This window comes from Rhodamnia argentea, chromosome 1 (genome assembly GCF_020921035.1).
Source record: "Rhodamnia argentea isolate NSW1041297 chromosome 1, ASM2092103v1, whole genome shotgun sequence".
Classification (NCBI taxonomy): Eukaryota; Viridiplantae; Streptophyta; class Magnoliopsida; order Myrtales; family Myrtaceae; genus Rhodamnia; species Rhodamnia argentea.
Genome location: NC_063150.1, coordinates 1,664,816 through 1,687,445, shown reverse-complemented (window position 1 = coordinate 1,687,445; position 22,630 = coordinate 1,664,816). Strand labels below are relative to the sequence as shown.

At 37.8% G+C, this 22,630-nt stretch overlaps 2 protein-coding genes and 1 pseudogene across 2 annotated transcripts; all 3 read left to right on the top strand.

Annotated features, from left to right (window-relative positions):
• The first annotated feature begins 2,765 nt into the window (after window positions 1-2,765).
• Window positions 2,766-6,641, top strand: LOC115743295 (histidine protein methyltransferase 1 homolog). The gene is made up of 8 exons (XM_030678018.2): window positions 2,766-2,977; window positions 3,075-3,137; window positions 3,415-3,481; window positions 3,619-3,719; window positions 5,303-5,347; window positions 5,446-5,748; window positions 5,829-5,931; window positions 6,329-6,641. The coding sequence occupies exons 1-8, from the start codon at window positions 2,828-2,830 to the stop codon at window positions 6,409-6,411; spliced, it is 915 nt and encodes a 304-aa protein (XP_030533878.1). The 5' UTR covers window positions 2,766-2,827; the 3' UTR covers window positions 6,412-6,641.
• Window positions 6,642-14,850: 8,209 nt separating this feature from the next.
• LOC115743342 (wax ester synthase/diacylglycerol acyltransferase 7-like) lies at window positions 14,851-16,248 on the top strand. The gene is made up of 3 exons (XM_030678079.2): window positions 14,851-15,206; window positions 15,453-15,592; window positions 15,931-16,248. Exons 1-3 carry the CDS (start codon window positions 14,897-14,899, stop codon window positions 16,075-16,077), a joined length of 597 nt encoding a protein of 198 aa, XP_030533939.1. The 5' UTR covers window positions 14,851-14,896; the 3' UTR covers window positions 16,078-16,248.
• Window positions 16,249-18,158: 1,910 nt separating this feature from the next.
• LOC115743297 lies at window positions 18,159-22,333 on the top strand (annotated as a pseudogene).
• The last annotated feature ends 297 nt before the right edge of the window (window positions 22,334-22,630 follow it).

Genomic DNA, 22,630 nt, shown 5'->3' with positions numbered 1-22,630 from the left:
ACGCGGAGGCTCCAAGCCGATTGCAGTTCTCAGAGGTTGAAGAGTGGGGTTGGAAGTTGAAGAATAGAGGTTGAAGATGATAGAAAAGGGTAAATAGAAGAAAATAAAAAAAAAGAAAAAAGATAGAAAGGGGAAAAAGTAAAAAATGAATAAATAAGTAAATGACAAAAATGCCCTTGGTCGGGCTTGTTTTTGAAACAATTAGGGTATTTCAGGTCCTTATTTGAAATAAAGTTACTTAGGACCCTTATTTAGAATTTTCCCTTCAAATAATGCCCTAAAGTAAATATTATTTCAAACAAGGATTTAAAGTATTCTTGTTAGTCTTAAAAAAGGGCCTGACATCATTGGCTTGTCAAGGGAATTTTCATTATTTATATTTTTGATTTCTTTCTTTTTTTCCTTTTTATGTTTTTCCTTTCCTTTTTGTGAATTGTGGTGGCCACTCTCAAATGATGGCTAGCTATCAGCGGTGCACAAAGAAGGCCAAGTGAAGCCTCCCTCGAAAGCCATAGGTGAGGGCCAACCTTCACCTGGGCGACCATCATCAGCCACAGGTAAGGCCGGGGCTCGCCCATGACTCGATTTTAATCTAACGCCGTCCAATTTAACTAAGGGAAAATGCTCTCGGGAGTATTTTTTATATTTTATCTTTCCTACATGGTGCTAAGGTTAATTAAAAAACTAAAACGACGTCATTTTGATCCGAATCTTAATATTTACACAAAATCTTAATTAAATTAGGTTAAAAATCCAAAAAAAAAAATCTCCATAGAAAAGACAAATTCAAATACGAAAAAAGGGACTAAAATTTAAAAAAAGAAAAAAAAGAAAAGGAGGGCTGGGCCCTTCGCTTGGGACTAGTGCTTGAGCGAGGGCCAGTGGGACTAAAACTAAAACGACGTCGTTTTGTTATTATGGACCTTTTTTTAACCTTTCTTTTTTAAATTTTCAACTAACTCATTTCTGACCTAACACATTGTATTCGAATGAAAAATTGGGTAATGAATCAATTTTGCCAGCTCTAACTCAGACTACCAAACTTTGTCATTTGATTTGGAGGGGGTGCAATTTCATGAAATCTCAATTTTTATTTAATTAAATTATCAAAATAAGAATTTTCTTTTACTCATCATTGCTGTGACTCATCAACAGTCGTGGGATTACGGCTAACAAAAATAAAAGAAGAAAAAGAAAGAAGTCGTTGTATTGATTACAAGTGGACGTGAGAGCCGGTGTTTTGCGGTCGAAGAAAGAAGTCGTTGTAACAATTACAAGTGGAAATGAGAGTCAGTGTTTTATGGTTGTTTAACTATCCAATCGTATTTAAAATTTTAGAAAAAATTTCAAATAATGATTCGAAGTGCCGTTATTTTTTTAAATAAGGGTTTTAAGTAAACCTTATTCCAAATAAGGGCGTCAAATACCTTCATTTTCTTAAACAAAGGTCCGAAGTGAACATTGTTTCAAATAATAACCTAAAGTGGCTATGAAATCTCAAAAAAGGATTTGATTTCAAGGATATTTTCGTCATTTTCCTTTATTTGATTTTTTCTTTTTTATTAGTCTTTTCCTTTTTCTGTTTTAAAAGAAAACACATACACAATCCCTCCCGCTTGTGGCCGTCGGCGCCTCGACCCGGGGCAGCAGGCCCTCGCTAAAACAGGAAGAGGGTCGGGCCCTCTCCTAGATTTGGTGGGTAGTTGCCGGCCCCGGCCCCGACTAGGGGAGGGCTGATGATCCTCGCCCTGGTCAAGGCGAGGGCCTCTCCCGCCTATGTGGTTGTTGTTTTTTTTAATAGAAAAAGGAAAAAAAAATAAAATAAAATGGAGAAATGATGAAAATGCCTTTTAAGCCGGGTCCTTTTGTGAAATTATATGGTCACTTCAGGCCCTTATTTGAAACATGCTATGCTACTTCAGACCCATATTTTTTTTGGTTGATTTAGGCCCTTATTTGAAATAAGGTTCACTTGAGACTTTTATTTGAGAAAATGAGAGCATTTTGGGCCATTATTTGAAATTTTCCTAAAATTTTATGTCATAAAAGTGCATTGTGCCTTTCTACATATCAAGTGATTGATTGAACTATCGAGGCATTCATTTCGGGTTTTTGGTCCAAAAAGTTTAGACCTGAAATAACTATAGGGCAATTCTAAAATTTATTCTCCTAACTTGTGCACTATATTGTAATTGGATTCTTGAACTAGTAGTTCTTAGGGCAAGTCAGGCCGCTCTTACTTGATTTTCTAAGCTCAAGTCCTCTTTCGAATTATTACATTAAACTTATGTTGATGTGCTTTTTTCATGTGCCTAATAGAAGAAAACACTTTTAGAATTCTCAAATTTAGTCCCATTCGAGGGAAAAATATACTTTTTCCTAATGATGTTCCTCCTGGTATTCTAAAATGAATTTAGACTAGCGATGGGCCTTTTTTTTCTCTTTATTAGACTAAAATTTATAATTTTATAAATATTTTTTTTTCACTATTAGTCTCGCATTATAATGAATAGTTTAAAAACTCTTTTTTTAAACGATCCGTTATATTTTTTAAATAATTTATCGATAACAAATATATTCATTATCATTGATAATTTATGTCTAAATTTTTCCGAGCATGATTTTTTTACTTATTTTTTAAGCGATATACAATAATTTGCAAAATATTTTTAAAATTATTTATTTTTAAAGAATCAAAGGGAGGCAAGCTTGAAAAGTGAAGTAATTTTTCACGCATTTTACCCAAGAACTCCCAAGCGAGCATTGTCAACATCAGGTAATCATTCTTCTTGAGCCTGAGAGAGAGAGAGAGAGCTCTGAAGCTTTAATGGCGGCAAACTCCGGCATGCAGTTGTTCTCTTCATCCGGCGATTTCGCCGATTTCGATTTCGGGTTCGGGTTCGGGTTCGCAGGCGATTGTCCACAGGAGGCTGCTTTTCATCCGCCTCCTCCTTCCGTTGAAGTGCTTCCCTCGGAGGTTCGAATCGTTTCCCACCAAAATCAATCGATGGTATTTCTCAATGTCGAAACTTTTTAGAGTTTCGTTGATATTCACGTTGGTTAGTGTCGCTTAGGTTTCTCAAAATGTCAAGTACACTGTGGAGCCTGTCAATCTGGGAGAACTCACGTTGCTCAAGGTAAGTTTGCCTGTGGTCTTCTTTCGTTGTTTGGAGAATGAGAAGACTCGTTTCATTTGAAGTGATTGAAGAGCATAAGAATGGAAATCAAATGGCTTTTATGAGCTTAATAGTCGTGAGTGATCAATCTGAAGATTGGAAGTTTGTTTATTTTGCTGGGGTTGAGCAAGACTGATACTGAATATGAGCTCTATACAAAGTAAAGATGCGCAATGTAATTGAAGAAGTTAATACTTGTAAAATTGGTGGCTGAGCGCTATATTGTGTTCTCTGCTAGGGCCGGGTCAGCACCCATGAGGTCTTTTCCTTGTCAAATTCGGACTTGGTGCCTGGGAAATATGAAGGTGCGTAAAACCCACAATTCTTCACTTTTGCCTTTGCAGATGAAAGATCAAATTCTGTTATTCACGCACATTCTAGTTCTTGTGCTTGGTTGACTGGACTGTTGTGTGTAAACATGACTGGAGGATTTGGTGTGTAGGAGGACTGAAGCTATGGGAAGGCTCGATGGACTTGGTTAATGCCCTCCAGTCAGAAATCCAAGCTGGGCATTTATCATTTAGTGGCAAGAGAGTGCTAGAGGTGGGCTTTTAATTTCAGGTGATTCATTGTGAATGTGCATGGAAAGCCCATGCCTGCATTTCGGTCTTGGTATATGTGCACAATGACCCATGAAAGGAAAGTCTTGGCGGTTCTTTTCATGAACAGAAGTGTTTGGAGTCGTCAATTAGGAGGCAACCTAAATCTGGTGCTTGGAATGGATACTCAGTATGTCATTAATTTTACATAGTGCTGATAGTTTTCACTGTTCTTAGGGTGTTGCATTTCAGAGTTTGAGTGTTATTTTAAGACGTATATAATACTGCTTTGTCATTACACGATGGGAGTTTGTGTGCCTCAGTAGGAAAGAGATCACTGGAATGTTGCACAAGATTGCCTTTTCTTGTTGCCACGGGGTATCCAGCTTTTCGACATTCTTGCTTAGGAAACTGATAAGGTTGCTGATTTTACAGAGTGTCAAATTAAAAGTTTCCGCCCATTAAATTGCTGCTTTCACAGTGAGGAAGTGTGCGGCGCTTCTGGTCTAGAGGTGCTAGGACTACATAACTCTAAGCAGTATTAGTGATCCAAAATTTACTTTGTATTAAGTAGTGTTGAAGCTTGGGACTTAGACATGAGGTTAATACTTTTGTCAACCTTTAAGTTTCGCATCAGTTGTGATTTTGGTGCATCACGTGATTAGCTTCTTAGGTACCCATATGTTGGTATTATCTCTCTGCATGATGCCCTGGGTATTTTTACCATCTTTGACACTTATATGACTTTCCTAGTGGTTTGGACTTTGGAGGAACTATTTCTTGCTTTTTCCTCTATATATATTTTTCGATCTATCTGAAGCTCAAAAGTTTGTAGTCCCTAAGAATTGTTCAAATATGTTGTTTGAGCCTTTTGTGCTTTAAGTGGGAATAGAAATGATGTAGATGAAAGTTGTTGCAGAGTATGTTGATCAAAGGTTGTTTGCCTCCTTTAGACAAGCAGTTCGTTCACTGACTTGCAATGTAGGATTCATAACAACTCAACTTGAAGTGTTCAACCACTTTGCCTTGCAAGATTAGCCTCCAAATGTAGTCTTAATTGCTTAAAATGGAATGTCTTCCTAGGCTAAGATGATGATCTTATTCCAAATGATCGTTTTGGTGGCTATTGGCTAGCTATGCTTTAAGATGATCTTAATCAAGTTCCCCTGTTTTCCATGTTGATGTTTTTTTTTTGGGTTCGGTTCCATGTTTATGTTTATTCATTCATGAATTGACTAATTTTTAGTCTTTCAGCGAGGAAGCTGCATGAAACTTAGGTGTGCAATGTCGAGTCATTTATTTTGCGTTTGTCTGCACTAATTTATGTAGGCTACCCTGACCTTCTGGTGGTTGCTTTTTGGTTGTCATGAGGGTAAGGATATTAAGTTTGCATATTGGATTAAGTTCCCAAACAGCTATTTGCATTGTGATCCGATTTATGTTAAGTTCCAACTGTAGTGATATTTTGCTTCCATGTCATTTTCCAATTTGACTTCCCTTCTATATTGATCATTACTGGTCTAAGTCAAGCGAACAATTCTTCTCTCTTTTCTGCTGCTTTCACTAATTAAATTGCATTATTTTTAGCTTGGATGCGGTCATGGACTTCCGGCAATCTTTGCATGCCTTGAGGTAAAGTATTCATCTTATATTTCGCCTAGTTGTGGTCAAGTTGATGCTTGTCATAGATTAGCAAAATTTCATACAATGACTTCAGTTCACTGTAGTAGGGTGCTCCTACTGTTCACCTACAAGACTTCAATGCAGAGGTGCTGCAATGTCTAACCATTCCAAATATGGATGCAAATTTGAAGAAATCCCAAGCTCCTGAATGTAGAATAGCAGATAGAGATATTCGTTTCTTTGGTGGTGACTGGAGCAATGTCCATCAAATACTTCCATACGTAATAGATAATGAAGAGGATGCCATTGGGGATAATGGCTCTGCCTCAGGGGGTTATGATGTGATATTAATGGCCGAGACAGTGTATTCAGTCTCCTCTCTCCAAAATCTGTATGAACTTGTAAAGAAGGTTAGTTTGGATCTGTGTATAGTGTGCCTCTTGCAATGACACAGTTCTCATTTCTTCTTGTATTGGCTTTTTGTAAACAGTGCATGGGTTGTCCTCATGGAGTTACTTACATGGCTGGTAAGAAGCATTACTTTGGGGTTGGAGGGGGAACTCGGAGATTTCTGTCTTTGGTGGAGAAAGATGGTAAGTCTTGGAAAATTGAACACCTTGACTAAAGCTTCCTTTGTGGACTGAATTTCTTTTTTCTTCACATTTTTGTAGATAATGTTCGTCATATAGAAAATGGTTTGTTATCCATTGGCAAAATTCTTTGAGTTTAATAATATGGACACTCCTTGAGCTTTGATACCTTTTTCTAGTGAATTATGCCTTTAGATGGAATCACGTGATTGCATACTTGTTACCTCTAATATGGTGTACCACAATAGCTAGTGCTACTCGTGTTTTTTATTTACGCGATCATGTTTTCCTTACCTGGAAATACTGTTTTCCAAGCAAAATCTTCCAAGAATCTTTTCAGTCAAGATAGTCTCCAGTAATGACGAAATCTGCTACTGTTTGTGTTTCATTCTTTGGCCAGGCATAATGACAAGCAGCATAGTTGCTGAAGTGGCTGATGGTTCATCTAACCTTCGTGAGATTTGGAGGCTTTCATTCAAGTAACTTTGGGCTGGTCAACTGGAAATTGATATCTATAGAAAGAGAAGGTTAATGGGACTCATCATACAATGTTTCATTCCCTTAGCAAACTTCAGTTGTCGATGCTATAGTTTTTCTTAGTTTCTTATCTCATTACCCATGGTTTGGAATGTGTTATTGTGCGCTGAACTTTTGAAAACATGGCTTAAGATGGCGAGATTCAAAAATTGGGTTTGGAATCATCTCATTTCTTTTCTTAAATGTTTAACCTTGGTACTTACTTTTTTTTTTGGGAAGTTTTGATGGTTTTCAGTGTTTGGCACTAGATCTTTTCTCTTTCGCCCTTAGTGACCGAGTCATTCTTATACAGTGTAGACTGTTGGATCGGATCTAAATGAATGGAAAAGGCAACTGGTTAAATTGGTTACAGGTGGTTTTCTACTTCGTTTCACCACCTTTCAAAGGGTGACGCTGGCCTCGACGGAGCAAGTTGGTTCGACGCCATGAGCCACTACTAGAGCTTGGGCTTGGGGAGGACAAAGGAAATCTGGTTGGATGAGAGCTTGTTTTCGGCATAGAGAGTGGGGTATGAGCTTGTCGTGGTGGTGTAACCTATTGGAGTTGCATATAAAGTATGAAGAGGGCAAAGAAGAGGTAGATGATGACTAGGGCGAGTAATTAGGGATAAGTACACCGTGAGTATCATAATTTGTGTATGACGTTCACTTGAGTTTTATAACTTTTAAAACGTTCACTTGAGTGCCATAACTTTCACAAATCGTTCACTTGAGTGCCATAATTTTCAAAAATCGTTCACTTGAGTACTACGTTAACTTTTTCGACATGTCACGTCGGCTTTTTCGGCATTTACGTCAGCTTTTCGGGCATCTACACCAATGATGACACTCAAATAAACGATTTTTGAAAGTTATGACACTTAAATGAACGTTTTGAAAATTATGACACTCAAGTGAACGCCATATAAAAGTTATAGCACCGATAGTGTTCTTATCCCGAGCAATCACATTTGATCGGTCAAGCTAGCAATTTAGGTATATTTGCTTTTTTAATTGTAGGGAAATCGATTGGTAATCCTAAGGCTTCAAATCAATGAATAATGCGATGACCCCGAGGGTGAAATACTGATGTCAGCTTTTTTCTCTTGAATTTTCTCTTCTCCCAAATAGGCCACCAACGACGTGATTACGTGAATAATCTCCTTCGCGACCTAATTGTACATGCAAAGAGTTAACCCAAACTCGAACCGGAGCATGGACTCCATGATTCTGGTGTTGCTGAATAGGGGGAATTTGTGAGATTACAAGTCAGTGAGAAACATGGTCCGACCTAATTAGAATTCATCGTGGGAAACTATTTTGTGTTCTTGCATGTGCCTCTACTAAAAGTGAAATCGAGTGATCTTCAGATTTCTAACAATTTGGTTGCGTTTGGTTCTAAGGATTCGGATTGGGATAGGATAGGATAAAGGGGAATTTGAAATCTTTCAAATATCCTTCGGATCGTGGAAATATCGCATCAATGTTTGACGCAACCTAAAATAGGATTTGATGGTGGAGCTACTATGGTGGGGGAAGCATGATGGACCAGGGCAAGCTACAAAGCGAAATGGAGGATGGCGACCTTCATTAAGCAAAAGCTTGAACTGAAGGCGATGAGGATCTCTTTATGGTGTTTCATCAAACATTTGGTGAGCGCCTAGTTCAGAGTTGATCATGAGAGAGACTGTGGAACAATGGTGGCCGAGAATGAGTAATCGAAGAAAAGAGAGGAACCGAGAGATAATTTGGTGGCAGTGGAAAAGCTGAAAACCGGCTGAGAAAGAGAGGAGCCATGGATGAGGTGGTGAACCCTAGCTTCCAAGTGAGTCGTGAGCAAGAACACTGGTGAGGATACTCGAGGACGATGGAGTGAGGGATGGTCACGGTGGACGATCGTCTGAGTTGTGGTGGGGTGGGGTGGTGCTAGTGAAACCCCAAGGATGATAAGTTTTGCCTGAGGTGGGGTTTTCTTGGTGCATGGGAATTGTTAAGTTAATTATGCAATCTTATATCCATTTCGGGTTTATTCCACCCCTATGCTGGATTTCTTATCTGGCATTTTATCTGGATATATTCGGGTTTATCCGGTCCAAAAAACGTCACCAAACATCGGATAAATTAATTTGTTATCCTTTCCGAACTCAAATCCGAACAACCAAACACAAGCTTTATACTTTGTTCTAGAAAGCTTGTAAGGTAAATCAAGCATAAACAAAGATTCTTTAGTGGATTCCTCTTAGGGAAGCTCAACGCAGATGCATGTACAGCAGACAATTAATTAATCAGAAATGCGAAGAATACTAAGTCTGATTCACAAGATTAACATGGTAAGTGATATGGTGGGGTATTGTTGAGTGAAAAAAAGGCAGCGCGTAGACCAGTCAAACGGGTGAGTCGGGTCATGAATGGTCCGATTTGAATAGACTCATTTATTACAATGAAAATGCAAATTAAGTGACTTATACCCGACCCTATATATTCGACTTTATATATCCGACCCAATTTATATTCTTAAATCACTTTCATATCCAATTCAATCTAAGAGGCTTAAATCTACAAATGCCAAAACTTGTGCACGACGTTCACTTTAATGTCAAAATTTTTAAAACGATTATTTAAATGTCAATGTTTTTGAAAAACAATCACTTCATTGCCAAAACATTCAAAACGATAACTTAAGTGTCAATTTTTTTAAAAACACTCACTTCAAGACTAACTTCAATGAGCCGTGTCAGCTCAAATATTAATTAAAAATAGGCAACATAGGATTTCTAGTGAGCCATCTAAGCTCAAATCGGAGTTGGCACCGAAGTGAGCGTTTTTTAAAAAATTTGGCACTTAAGTTATCGTTTTGAAAGTTTTGATACTAAAAAGTTTTGGCACTAAAAAGTTTTGGCACTTGTAGTGTACTTTAGTCAAATTTAGAAAAATTTATACCCAAATTGAGGTAAGAGTGCAGAGTGATCGAGTGTGCGCGAGAGAGAATGGAAAGAGAGTGTCATAGAGGTGGGTTGGGTAAAAATAAATTGTAAACTCATTTATGATTAATTTACGACTTATTTATGACTCATTTAACACTTATATTACGATTTCAACAAAAAAATTCATATTATGTTTAAATTTATGTATGACTCATTTATTAATGATAACTAACCCTTATAATAGCTCAATTTATTGTATATTGATTAAGAAATGGGTTTATAACCCATTTATTAAATATAACTAACTCATATAATAATTCAGCTCATTATATATGGATTAAGAAATGGATTTGTAATCCATTTTCACAGGTCTAGTAATGCGCAGCCGCACTTTTGTTAAATAACCTCATGCATTCTATCATTAGTTCAGTGTGCCAATTTTTTTTTTAAAATTGGTTTTAGGTGAACCCAACATTGCTCTTTGTTTATGTTTGTTTGCTTGTACATAATGTATCTAATCATTGCAGGCGATAGCAAAGCACATCAGGAGGACGATGAGAAACTCAAGCATGGTCATCTCCAATGTTATGGGGTGGGTGGAGAAATTGTGTCTGGCTAGTCCTCCTGTTAAAGGCATGTACTACGCCGTCGTTGGCACACTCAAGGTATTCATGTCATTATCGTAAATTTTGATTTCGACCCAAGAGTACAAATTACCAATGCTTGATTGGTACAAGGCTTCATTTTGGAAGTTATATGTATCTTTTTCCCGAAAGATTTTATGCGACCACAATCAACGGCTCCGAAAGCTTAAGGCGATAGAAGAAGGCGTGATTTAATATTTATATATTTCAACACTCTTCCTCACGTTTAGTCCGGTCTTTTTGCCTAGTACTAAGTGTGTAAATATTCATTGGGGAGACAAATAGAGGCTTGGAAAGATTTGAACTCGGGACCTCCCGCTTTGATACCATGAAAGATTTTATGGGATCACGGCTAACTGCTCTAAAAGTTTAAGTTGATAGAAAAATGCGTGGTTTAATATTTATATATTCCAACACTTCCCGGATATATAGATCTTGGCATTTGGGACATATATGATATTTATGGCCCGAATGATAACAATTCTATACTTGGGAATAATTTCTGGCCACAAATGGATTTTTCTAATTCTATTCCCTAAATGAATTTCCGAGGAGAAGAATGTGTTTGATAATGATACACAATTTCTATTATGACTATAAAAGAGAGGTGATCATGCCAAGCAGATAATTGCGTTTAGTACCTGATTCCACTTCCTTGCTTGACTATACCACCCAACAACACTGCAAAGATCAGCATCAAAAGACATGCAATTGAAACTATTCTTTAGTGCCACAAATGACGATATTTAGAAACTGGTAGGAAATCAAATACAAATAATGGAAATCCTCATATGCAACATCACATTACAAGATCTAAGATAGGAAATCCTCAAATAGAAATAATGAGAGTACATTACAAAAGTCGAAAACACAATTTCATGGAATCTCCGGCATATTATGATCCCTTGCTATTTTATTGGTAATAATTTTCCTAAGCATGTTCATCTCGGTTCCTTCCTCGGTTGATTTATCGTTTGTAACCTCATCTTGTGTGGGTTTGAACAGGTACTCCGGATTTCCATATAGGGAATAGTTCTTATCTCTCTTGTCTTGATTAGGGACAAGCAAGACAGATTGATCGGATCGGGAACTATCCGGACTGACGGGTTTAGTCCGGTCCCCGATTTCTTAAGGTGGAACTGGTGTTCAGATGGTCCGATTTTCAATTCTAGAGGGGAATCAAACCCTATGGGACCGCCCACCCGTACCGACAAATTAATGCCATGGTAATTCTTTTGTCCTCTTGACTCCAAGCACATATCCTTATACTATCATAGTAATAAACTAAGTAGCACCAACACCAACTCGACACGGTACGGCACGGCACGACGACATGTCATTATAAAAGAATAAAAATTTCGACATGCCGGGATGCGCTATATATTAAAAGCGTGAGTGTCTATTTATATATGTATGATAAATTATCATTTTTATGATTCTTTCCATCAAATTAATTTGATACAAAATGAGAGCTTACAATGGATAAGCATGTGTTGCGATTTGACAATTTCAAAGTTGGATGAGCAACTGAATGATATTCGCGAGTTCAAACTCCCTCAACTCTAATGGAGGCATCTCTTGATGTATCTTGAAATGATAGAGAGGTGCAAAGGGAAAGCTCATTACAATTTTGTAAGTTGCTTGACCGGCAATAACAGCTTGAGCTTAGAAGCATTACTTTCACATGAGAATAGCTCCCGTGTCCGGGGCCAAAAGCATAAGGATCTGAGAACTCGCATTTTGGTCGAACAAAAGTTGCAACAGTTTTGAGGAAGAAAGTGACGGAATCCTATATACCAAAAAAAAAAAAAAAAATGGCATCACGTCCCTTCGGTGTGAATCCGACCAGAAACTATAAATCTAAATCTGTACTGGACATATACAACTACTGGACTAAGTAACAAAAACCCTGTGCAAAGGAGATGATGAATCACATATCCCTCTCTTCTATTCATAACCCGTGATGCAAAAATCCAGGTGAAAGCCTATTTTTAGGTTCAACAATGTCAAGCATCTACATTGATAAAGAAAAGAAGAGACAAATAGGCGATTCATGAGTCCCACAATTGGTAGTGAGGGAGAGAGACAAACATGAACTTTCTTTAAGAAGCCGTGAATGAAACCTAAATGTTTACAAGTAGAAGGAAAGAGTCCCACGTTGGCTGCCTAGTGAGGATAGCAAGTATGATGGCTTTTTAAAATGTCAGGAGTGAGACATAAATGCTTACTTCTCTCAGCTATTTGGCTAAGTTGAAGTGCAGTATAAATAATGTTTTTCAGTGGAAAGGCCCTCCATAATAGCTTGCTATTGAGGGCTTTGAGGGCTTTCCAGTGTCACCTTTGGCTTGGCTAACTTACGACATGCGTTTGACATCGACATGCATGGACGTACACCCCCGTGCGTGTCGATGCTTCATGGGTAATAATCACTCGAGACCATGGCGTATTGGATCGACATACTTGGACTCATCTTTTTTTATTTTTGGCGACTTATCTTTACTAAAGATTCCGAGCTTTACTTTCTAATGCGTATCGTTTCTTTAGCTGATTTCCTACCTTGTTATGGTAGGTCGAATTCTACTGTTGTGTATTAGTCACTAAATCTCCGTTGAATAAGAGAAGACCTCTAATGGAAAGCTGTCATCACAGAAGTACTAAATTGAAAAATGAACTAGTTGCCCAAGCGGGCAATCGAAGTCCTAATTATTCTAATTGGTGAACGTCCAAGCATATTTTCCGAACCACAATGAACATGTGAGCTTCATCGATCACGTATATCTTGACTATGAATATTGATGATACCTGAAAATTTCGCTCGAAGATTGTCTTTTGCATTTTAGAAAATTAGGGAGTAAATTTGTTGTTACGTTGACATGTTTGATTTCAAAGAACTTGCACGTTTTATTTTCATTTTGCCAGTTCCATTAGACCGCCTAGGAATCAGACCGCACCAGAGGTCCCCGGTTCTTGAGGGAACCGAACCAACCTGGACCATGCTCACCCCTAATCTTGATCATTGATGTAATTATGGATAGCTCAACATGCAATTACAATATGAGCTTGCTTTTGTCGCGACGTAAAATTTCCAATCGAAAATCCTAGGCTAATGGATTGTTAAGCTAATTAATTAATTAACCCAATCCAGACTCTCCCAAGTCCATATCAAATTGCAACTTAGGGTTTTATGCCTTAACATACAAAATATCTAACTTGGAGTTGCCATTACTCTATTACGGTATGTCGATTAGACATCTAAATAAAATAGAGGAGGGAGTATTCTATTTCTATGAACGACAAATTATGAGTTCGGGGACTCGGTTACGCTAGATTATTCTAATGCCATTTCGTTAGCATTTCATTTTATTTATGAAAACATTTAAGAAGGCAGTTTGATTTATTTTAACTTAAGTCACTAGGGCATAGGTTATCAAGCGGGCGCACAATCCATCAAATAAAATACTCACTAACTTAATAAATGTAGCATGGAGCATAGACCAAGGTCTTATTCTCTCTTTTTTATTTTCTCTTTGTAGATGAAAACTACACTTTATGCAATGCATGGAACTAATCCAAATGCAATGATATAATAAAATGCAAACTATCCTAAGATGAATGCATACAATATGAATTTATTTAAATTACATGACTATCCTAATGACATGCTATTGAATAAAAACAATCCTACCGTAGTACCGAAAAAACCTGCACTCGACTTCATGAGGAATTAATTATACTAAAATGCGATTCTAAATGACGTGGCATCGATGACTTGAAATGCATGATGACGTGGCAAATATGACCCTTTTTTCATTTTGAGAATTAATGAAAATCCAAAGTAAATCACCTAGAAAAAGTGGTTATTTAACATAGATTATACATGAAACTGACTCTAATCCTATCCCATCTTGAATGGACTATTTTAAACATACAATATGACCTAACTCTGCAATGTTATCTAGAATGCAATTGCTATCTAAACTATTCTAGAAATCGATCGAACATGCAAATATTATCTAAATGACTCTATCCTAGAATGCAATCTAACTTAAGCATGCAATTTTATCTAGAATGATATGCTATTCTAATCTATAAGGAAGCTATCTATATGCAGAATCTTTTAGAATTCTAAAACATGCAAATGAACATATGCAAAATAACGATACAATCCAAACAATTCAAATAAGGAAAGCGAATAAAATGAACTTGAATATTTTGTGATTTCTTTTAAATTCGATAATTGGTCTAATGCATTATAGATCAACTTATCAAATTTAAGAAACGCACTCAATTAATAATTCATCTAAAGCCTTATACATGAAAGTGAAAATTCATATGCGGTTTGTGGATTAGGAAATAATCCTAATCGATCACCTATGGTTAAAAAATATTTGGTTAGATAATGATATGCACAAAATAGCTAACTTAATATTTCAAATAACTAAATATAAGAAATTACCTAATCTCGGAGATTATTTGAGCTAGAAAACTTGTTTCTCCCAGGAAAAAAAAGCATAAATCATTATAGAAGATTAGTCCTAGAAAACTAGTTAATTTGTTCTTTCAAAGATAATTTTGCATTTAATTACATGATTTTAGATAGAGATGTCTAGTTGCAGGTTATAAGAATTTTTTTCCCATTAAGGTTGCTATTTCACAATAAAGGGATGTTTTCTGGTCGGACATTAAATCTTTCTTCGACTTTATTCACATATTAAGAAGCATGACTAAGACATTTAACGGAGACTCATGTCTATCGATAATGCAATGATCCGGATGGCGAAACACTGACATATTATCAATTCTATTCACATGAAATTTCCCTTCTCTCAAACCGACTATCAACGACGTGACTAGGGGGATAATCTTCTTGGCGACCCGATTGTACATGCAAAGAGCTAGCCCGAACTCGAACCAGAGCACGGGCTCCACGGCACTGGTGTTGCTGAACATGAGGAATTTGCACGACTACAAGACGGTGAGAGACATGGTCCGACCTAATTCGGAGTCGCCGTGGGGAAACTATTTTGCATTCTTGCACGTGCCGATAGCAAAAGCGAAACCAAGCGATTCCCAGTTCTCCGATCCTTTGAGGTTTGTCCGCAAAGCTGGTGAGACGATCAAGAGGAAACGGAGCTCCTTCGCCGTAGTCCTCACGGGGCAGCTGTTAGAGATGATGAAGAAATGCAGAAACCCAGGTATGCACCTGTCGCGACGATTAACTAGTCAGAAATGCTAAGTATTCTAAGTCATATTCACAAAATTGATATGGCAAGTGATGTAGGTGGCACGCTCTCGTTGTGTATAATTTCTTGCGGTATATCGTAAATTTTGTAAATTGGTTTTAAGTGTGCCTAGCATTACTCTTTATTGGGCCTATTGGTACGATTATCAACCAAAATTGAATGCTTGTTTGCTCGTACGAAATGTGTTCAGATCATTGCAGGCAGTGGCAAGGCATATTAACAGGACATTGAGAAACTCGAGTATGACCATCTTCAACGTTATAGGGCCAATGGAGAAATTGTCTCTGGCTAATCATCCTGTTAAAGCCATGTACTTCACCGTCATCGGCACGCCCGAGGTATTTATTTAATTTATCGCAAATTTCGATCTTCGCCTTATCGGTACTAGGCCTCGTTTCTAAAGTCGTTATACACATCGATTTAGATTCCGACTGTTCGGGACATGTACGGGTCTAAAGACCAACGTTTCTATCACGGACATGATGCGCCACATTTTACATGATGGTTACGCTCCTATGCCATCGGTAAGAGTCGCCGGAGTTTTGAATTCGAAAAAGTGGGCTTTTTTTTTTCCCTATTCACGACGACACATGTTCACTAGACCGAGTTGTGAGTGGCTTTCGACCGGTGATGTAACCATTACATGAAATACTTTCTTCGTGCTTTGTTTTTGCAGAGCCTCCAAGTAACCATGATCAGCTATGCGGGAAATCTGAGAGTTGTCGTGCGAGCTGAGCAAGGGTTGATAGATTCTGAGTTGTACAACCGCTCGCTGCTTGATGCTTTCGACATGATCCTTCACGATGCATGTGGGAAGCAGTAGAAGCCATCGCTATTCTCCATCATTCAACAGTTCAATGCCTTATATCAGAAACCCTATTCTTAGTTTGTAAGGATCTTGTTAACGAGATAGGTCTAAAAAGTAAGCGTAACTGTTGAGTTCTATGGTGCGGAACTCAATGGAGTTTGTTTCGTCGGGAATTATCAAATTGCATTTACCAAAGATTGATCTTTGATTTTTCATGAATCAAGTTTCGATGGCTATTCAGATAGGAATTGAATTGCGTAACAAGGATCAAGACAGCTAGATTTAAAGGAAGAGGAAAAACACAAATATCGGAAACTGATAAATTGAAATTGAGTAAATACAAAAGTTTGTGTTGATGATCGCATCTCCTCTACAAAGTATAACTGCTTCCGAATATTTAATATTCCAATCGATGGTTATGACCGCATCTCCATAGGTGATCGAAAATCCTCGGTCGTCACTAGGTTTAACTATCAATCGGTATATTCATCTTTCACCCACACCTTTGCTTTGTCTTCTTTCTTTAATTTTTTGTATTCAACACTCAGATAAATTAGTTTAGTGATAGTCGCCGACTAATCGCTACCGTATGTCGGCAACTACATATTATGGTCATCGATAATCCTCATGGTTATTGATAAGTATTTCCACTATCAGCAACTTACAGACCGTTGAATCGTACTTAACACCGAGCTTTATATTTGGTTAAGTCGGCATCATATTCATTAAAAAGACTTGATCATTTTTTGGTGTCGGCATATACCTTTAATTCTTTTAAACATTTAAAAGGTACGAATAATTACCTCCCAACTAGGAGTGTCAAGGTATCGCTTAAAATAATTAAAAAATGGAACATGTTTCATCATCAATAATAATTTATGTCTAAATATTTTCATAGACGATAGAAATACATTTCGTTCATTCATTTTTATAAACGATACGAGCGATCGTTTTTTGAGGAAGAAAATTTTAAATTATTCATTTTTCGCAAAAGTAACAGTGCCTAATAATAAACATGGACATATTAGTGGAGAGTCACCCTATATATCGAGGCATTCATTTGGTATATTCATTAAGAAAAAAATTAGACCCAAAATACTCAAGTGATCATTCTAAGTTCTTCTAACTAGGGCACTCTTTTGCAATTGGTTTGTTAAACTATTGTTAGTGCAAGTCAGGTCCTCTGACTTGATTTTCTGAACCTAAGTCCTTTTTCGAATTATTACATTTAATTATGTCCATGTGCTCTTTTCATCAAGGGTGAGCATGATTCGGGTTGGTTCAATTCCTTCAGGAACTTGGGATTGGACCGATGATCTCCGTTCTCAATTTCGGAAAGTTTCCCACTAGTACATGTAAACAATCATTCACAATCACAAAGCTAACTCTAGCATTATATACCAAATCGGGCACTCTTTTTCATCTTTCCCCCTCGTTAGGTCATGCCTAAAATGTATTAGAGAAGGTCTTGCCCACACTAAAAACATTAGCTAAACATGTGTTACTAGTGTCAGACAGAACTTTTCGTCCCATCAGCACAGCAAAACAATTAGAATTCAAAATGCGAGCATTTCAGTTCTAAAATATGAGTTTTTTTTTTTGTGGTCATAAATTCAGAATTAAGTTGTAAAAAATAAAAATAAAATTAAGAATTTATCAGTCCGGTGGGTGGTCCGTCGGTCCGATTCTTCTTTGAGGTTGTAGGGACCGTACTGGTAACCTTCAGAACCGGACCAAACTCGTCGGTCCATCATGTTCATCCCTACCTTTTATGTGACTAAATTGAGTAAGAATACTTTTAGAATTCCTAATGATGTACCGATTGTTCAGAAATAAATTTGGACTAATGATGGCCCATTTTTTCTTTGTTAGACTAAAAATTTTTTTCCCTTCTTTTACAATGTTAAAAATAGCCATATGAAATAATCATAATAACCATAGCTAAATGTGATAATTACAAGATTACCTGATTGGAAAAATCAAATAATATTTACAGTTTTTACCCAAAAACACCGAAACGAGAACTGTCAACTGTCAAGTAGTCATTCTGATTTCTGCTTGAGCCACAGAGAGAGAGAGAGCGCTCTGAAGCTTTAATGGCGGCAAACTCTGGCTTCCGGTTGTTCTCTTCATCTGGCGATTTCGCCAATTTTGGGTTCGGCTTCGCCGGCGATTCTCCACAGGAGGCTGCTCTTCATCCACCTCCTCCTTCCGTTGAAGTGCTTCCCGCGGAGGTTCGAATCGTTTCCCACCAAAATCAATCGGTGGTATTTCTCAATATCGAAACTTTTTATCATTTCGTTGATACTGATGTTGGTTACCGTCGCTTAGGTTCCGGAAAATGTCAAGTACACTGTGGAGCCTGTCAATCTGGGAGAACTCACGTTGCTCAAGGTGAGTTTGCCTATGGTATTATTTGGTTGCTTGGAGAATGAGAAGACTTGTTTCGTTTGAAGTCATTGAAGAGCATAGAAGGGAAAGAAAATGGCTTTTATGAGCTTAGTAGTCGTGAGTGATCAATCTGAAGATTGTGAGTTTGCTTATTTTGCTGGGGTTAAGCAAGACTGATACTGAATGTGAGCTCCATCAAAAGGAAACACGAGCAATGTAATTGAAGATTTTAATGCTTGTAAAATTGGTGGCTGGGCGCTATATTGTGGGCTCTGCTAGGGCCGGGTCAGCACCCAGGAGGTAGTTTCCTTGTCACATTCGGACTTGGCGCGTGGGAAATATGAAGGTGCGTAAAACCCGCAATCCTTCACTTTTGTGTCTTTGCAAATGAAAGATCAATTTCTGTTATTCATGCACATTCTAGTCCTTGTGCTCGGTTGACTGGACTGTTGCATGTAAACATGACTAGTGGATTTGGTGTGTAGGAGGACTGAAGCTATGGGAAGGTTCAATAGATTTGGTTAAAGCTCTCCAGTCAGAAAGCCAAGCTGGGCATTTATCATTTAGTTGAAAGAGAGTGCCAGAGGTGGGCTCATAATTTCAGGTGATTCACTGTGAAGCCATGGTGGATTGTGGATGGAAAAACTAGTAGTAAGAGTAATAATAGGTTGCTTCTTGCCAATACATCACCCATATTTGGAATTTTTAAAAGCCCATGCCTGCATTTCTATCTTGTTTTAAGTGCACGATGACCCATGAGCAGAAAGTCTTGTTTGTTATTTTCATGAACAGTAGTGTGTGGAGTGGTCAATTAGGAGGCCAACTAAATCCGGTGCTTGGACTGGAGGCTTGTATGTTGTTAATTTTACGTGTTACTAGTGGATAGAAGGAAATGCTACCAGTGCTGATAAATTTCATTGTTCTGAGAGTGTTGCATTTCAGAGGTTGAGTGTTATATTTAGGACATGCATAATGCTGCTTTGTCAATGCACAATGGGAGTTTGTGTGCCTCGGTGGTAAAGAGATCACTGGAGTATAGCACATGTTTGCCTTTTCTTGCTGCCATGGGGTATCCAAGCTTTGAACTTTCTTGCTTAGGAAACTTTCTTGCTTAGGAAACTGATACAGTTGCTGAATTTGCAGTGTTGAAGGAAAACTTTCTGCACATTAAGATGCCGTTTTAACAGTGAGTAAGTGTGCTGTATTTATGGTCTAGAGGTGCTAGGACTACATAACTCTAGCAGTCTCCATGATCCAAAATATGCTCTGTAAAAATAATATGGAAAATTTTCACTTGATTTTGAGTAGAGACAATGTAATGTTGTTGAAGCGTCAGATATATACTCAATAATGCTGTCAACACTTATGTCAACCTTTAAGTTTGGCATCAGTTGTGATTTTAATGCATCATGTGATCAGCTTTCTTAAGAACCCATATGTAGGTAGCATCTCTCTGCATAATACCCTGGGTATTTTTATCATGGTTGACACTTCCATGAACTTTCCTAGTGGTTTGGACTTTGGAGTAACTATTTCTTAATTGTTCCTCTATAAATATATTTATATGTATCTGAAGCTGAGAAATTTGTAGTCTTTAAGGATTGATCCAATTTGTTCTTTGAGCCTTTGTGCTCAAAGTCGGAATAGAAATGCTGTAGATGAGAAGTTGTTGCAGAGTATGTTGTTCAAAGGTTGTTTGCCTCCTTTAGACAATCAGTTCGCTCTCTGACTTGCAATGGAAGATTCTTAGCATGATTAGCCTCCAAAGTAGGTCCAATTGTTTCCAATGGAATGTCTTCCTAAGCTAAGACGATGATCTTATCCCAAATGACCGTTTTGGTGGCTACTGGCTAACCATGCATTAAGATGATCTTAATCAAGTTCTCTGTTTTTCACATTTATGCTTGACATCACTTGATGAATTTTTAGACTTTTCACTAGGAGGCTGCATGAAACTTAAGCACATTTGGTTGAATACTGATTAAGCTCCAAAATGTTGGGCGGTGGTTCATACTCCCCAACGACTGGAAAGCACGTGGATCCCACTTTAAGCTGAGCCGCCCCGGCGAGGGGTCTCAAGGGGTCAACGCCCATTGGACACCAGAGAGCTATTACGATTTAAGCTCATAATTTTTCATCAGTAATTTGGGCTTAGGCTCATGAATAGCTACTGCTATATCGACTTGGGCTCATGAATAGCTACTGTTATATATACTCTTTATCGCTTGTAATTGAACAATGTAACGAGAGATGCGAAGTGCTAATTATAGTAGAATCCTCTGCAAGACGTAGCACTAGTTTAAGAGTGAATTAGGATAAAATCTCGTGTCTTGATTTCTCTTTCTTATTTTACACTTTGCTTCATTATGATTGTGCGCCGAATCCTAACACAAAACAACTAGTTGCACTGTGATCTGATTCATGTTAAGTTCCAATTATAGTAATAGCTTCCTTTCACGTCATTTGCCAATCCGACTTCCTTTTATATTGAACGTTACTGATCTAAATTGAGATAACAATTTGTTTTCTCTTTTCTGTTGCTTTCACTGATGAAATTGCGTTACTTTTCAGCTTGGATGTGGTCATGGACTACTGGCAATCTTTGCATGCCTCGAGGTAAAGTATCCATCTTAGATTTGACCTAGGCGTGGCCTAGTTGATGCTTGTTATAGAAAAGCTGAATTTCATACAGTGACTTCAAATTCATTGCAGTAGGCGCTCCTACCGTTCACCTGCAAGACTTCAATGCGTAGGTATTGCAATGTCTGACCATTCCAAACATGGATGTGAACTTGAAGAAATCCCAAGCTCCTGAATGTAGCCTAGCAGGTAGAGATATACGTTTCTTTGGTGGTGACTGGAAAGATGTCCATCAAATTCGTCCACATGTTAAAAGATAATGAAGCGGTCCCAAATGGACATAATGGCTCAGCCTCAGGGGTTGTAATGTTATTTTAATGGCCGAGACAGTGTATTCAGTTTCCTCTCTCCAAAATCTGTATGAACTTGTGAAGAAGGTTAGTTTGGATCTGTGCACAACTTCCTCTTGCAACGACACGGTTCTCATTTCTTCTTGTATTTGCTTTTGTAAACAGTGCATGAGTCGTCCTCAGGGAGCTGCATATATGGCTGGTAAGAAGCATTACTTTGGGGTTGGAGGGGGAACACGGAGATTTCTGTCTCTGGTGGAGAAAGATGGTGAGTCTTGGAAAATTGAGCACCTTTACTAGAGCTGCCTTCATGGATTGAAAGGTTCTTTTTGTTTTTAGGTTTTGGGGATAATGTTTATTGTTAGAAAGTAGAATTGGTACATATTGGCAGAATCCCTTGAGTTGAACACCTTGACTAAAGCTTCCTTTGTGGATTGGATGTTCATTTTGCTTTATTTTTTGGAGATAATGTTTATGATGTAGAAAGTAGGGGTGGTCTTATTGGCAGAATCCCTTGATTTTAGTGAAGTTACATGGACATTCCTTGAGTTCTGATATCTTTTTTAAGTGCGAATTATGTCTTTAGATGGAATCACATGATATATTTGATCATTGAAGCGTACTTGTCGTCTCTTTAATATGGTGCACAAGAATAACTTGTGTTACTCACATTTTTTACTTATGTGATCATGTTTTCCTTACCTGGAAATATTGTTTTCCAGGTAAAACCTTCGAAAGAATTATCCTTTTGATTCAAGATGGTCTCTAGGAATGGCAAAATTTGCTACTGTTGGTGTTTCTTGCTTTGGGTGTGCTCCTCTGACGGTTGCTGTAATGCAGGCATAATGGCGAGCAGCATAGTTGCCGAAGTGGCTGATGGTTCGTCCAACCTTCGTGAGATTTGCAGGCTTTCATTCAAGTAACTTTGGGTCAAGTCAACTATAAACGATGAAAATCCACATCTCTAGAGAGAGAAGGATTATGCCACTTATCCTACAATGTCTCATTCCATTAGCGAATTTTAATCTTCAACGCCATAGGTGTTTCTAGTTTCGTATCTCAGTACTTATGGAGTGGAATATGACATTGTTTGGGGAACTTTTGAAAACATGGCTGACGAACTAGACGATCAAAAGTTGGGGATGGAACTATCTCCATGCTTTTCTTAATGTTTAAACTTGTACTTCGTTTATTTGAACTTATGATGGTTGTCTGAGTATGGCACCAGATCTTCTCTTTGATGCTTC

Bases quoted from the DNA above. Each gene is read 5' to 3' on its own strand.
- LOC115743295 (XM_030678018.2), top strand. From the start codon at position 2,828: ATGGCGGCAAACTCCGGCATGCAGTTGTTCTCTTCATCCGGCGATTTC. The intron at 2,978-3,074 runs GTTCGAATCGTT...AGTGTCGCTTAG, and splicing joins TTGAAGTGCTTCCCTCGGAG to GTTTCTCAAAATGTCAAGTA. The intron at 5,749-5,828 runs GTTAGTTTGGAT...TTTTGTAAACAG, and splicing joins TGTATGAACTTGTAAAGAAG to TGCATGGGTTGTCCTCATGG.
- LOC115743342 (XM_030678079.2), top strand. From the start codon at position 14,897: ATGCAAAGAGCTAGCCCGAACTCGAACCAGAGCACGGGCTCCACGGCA. The intron at 15,207-15,452 runs GTATGCACCTGT...TCAGATCATTGC, and splicing joins GAAGAAATGCAGAAACCCAG to AGGCAGTGGCAAGGCATATT. The intron at 15,593-15,930 runs GTATTTATTTAA...TTGTTTTTGCAG, and splicing joins CCGTCATCGGCACGCCCGAG to AGCCTCCAAGTAACCATGAT.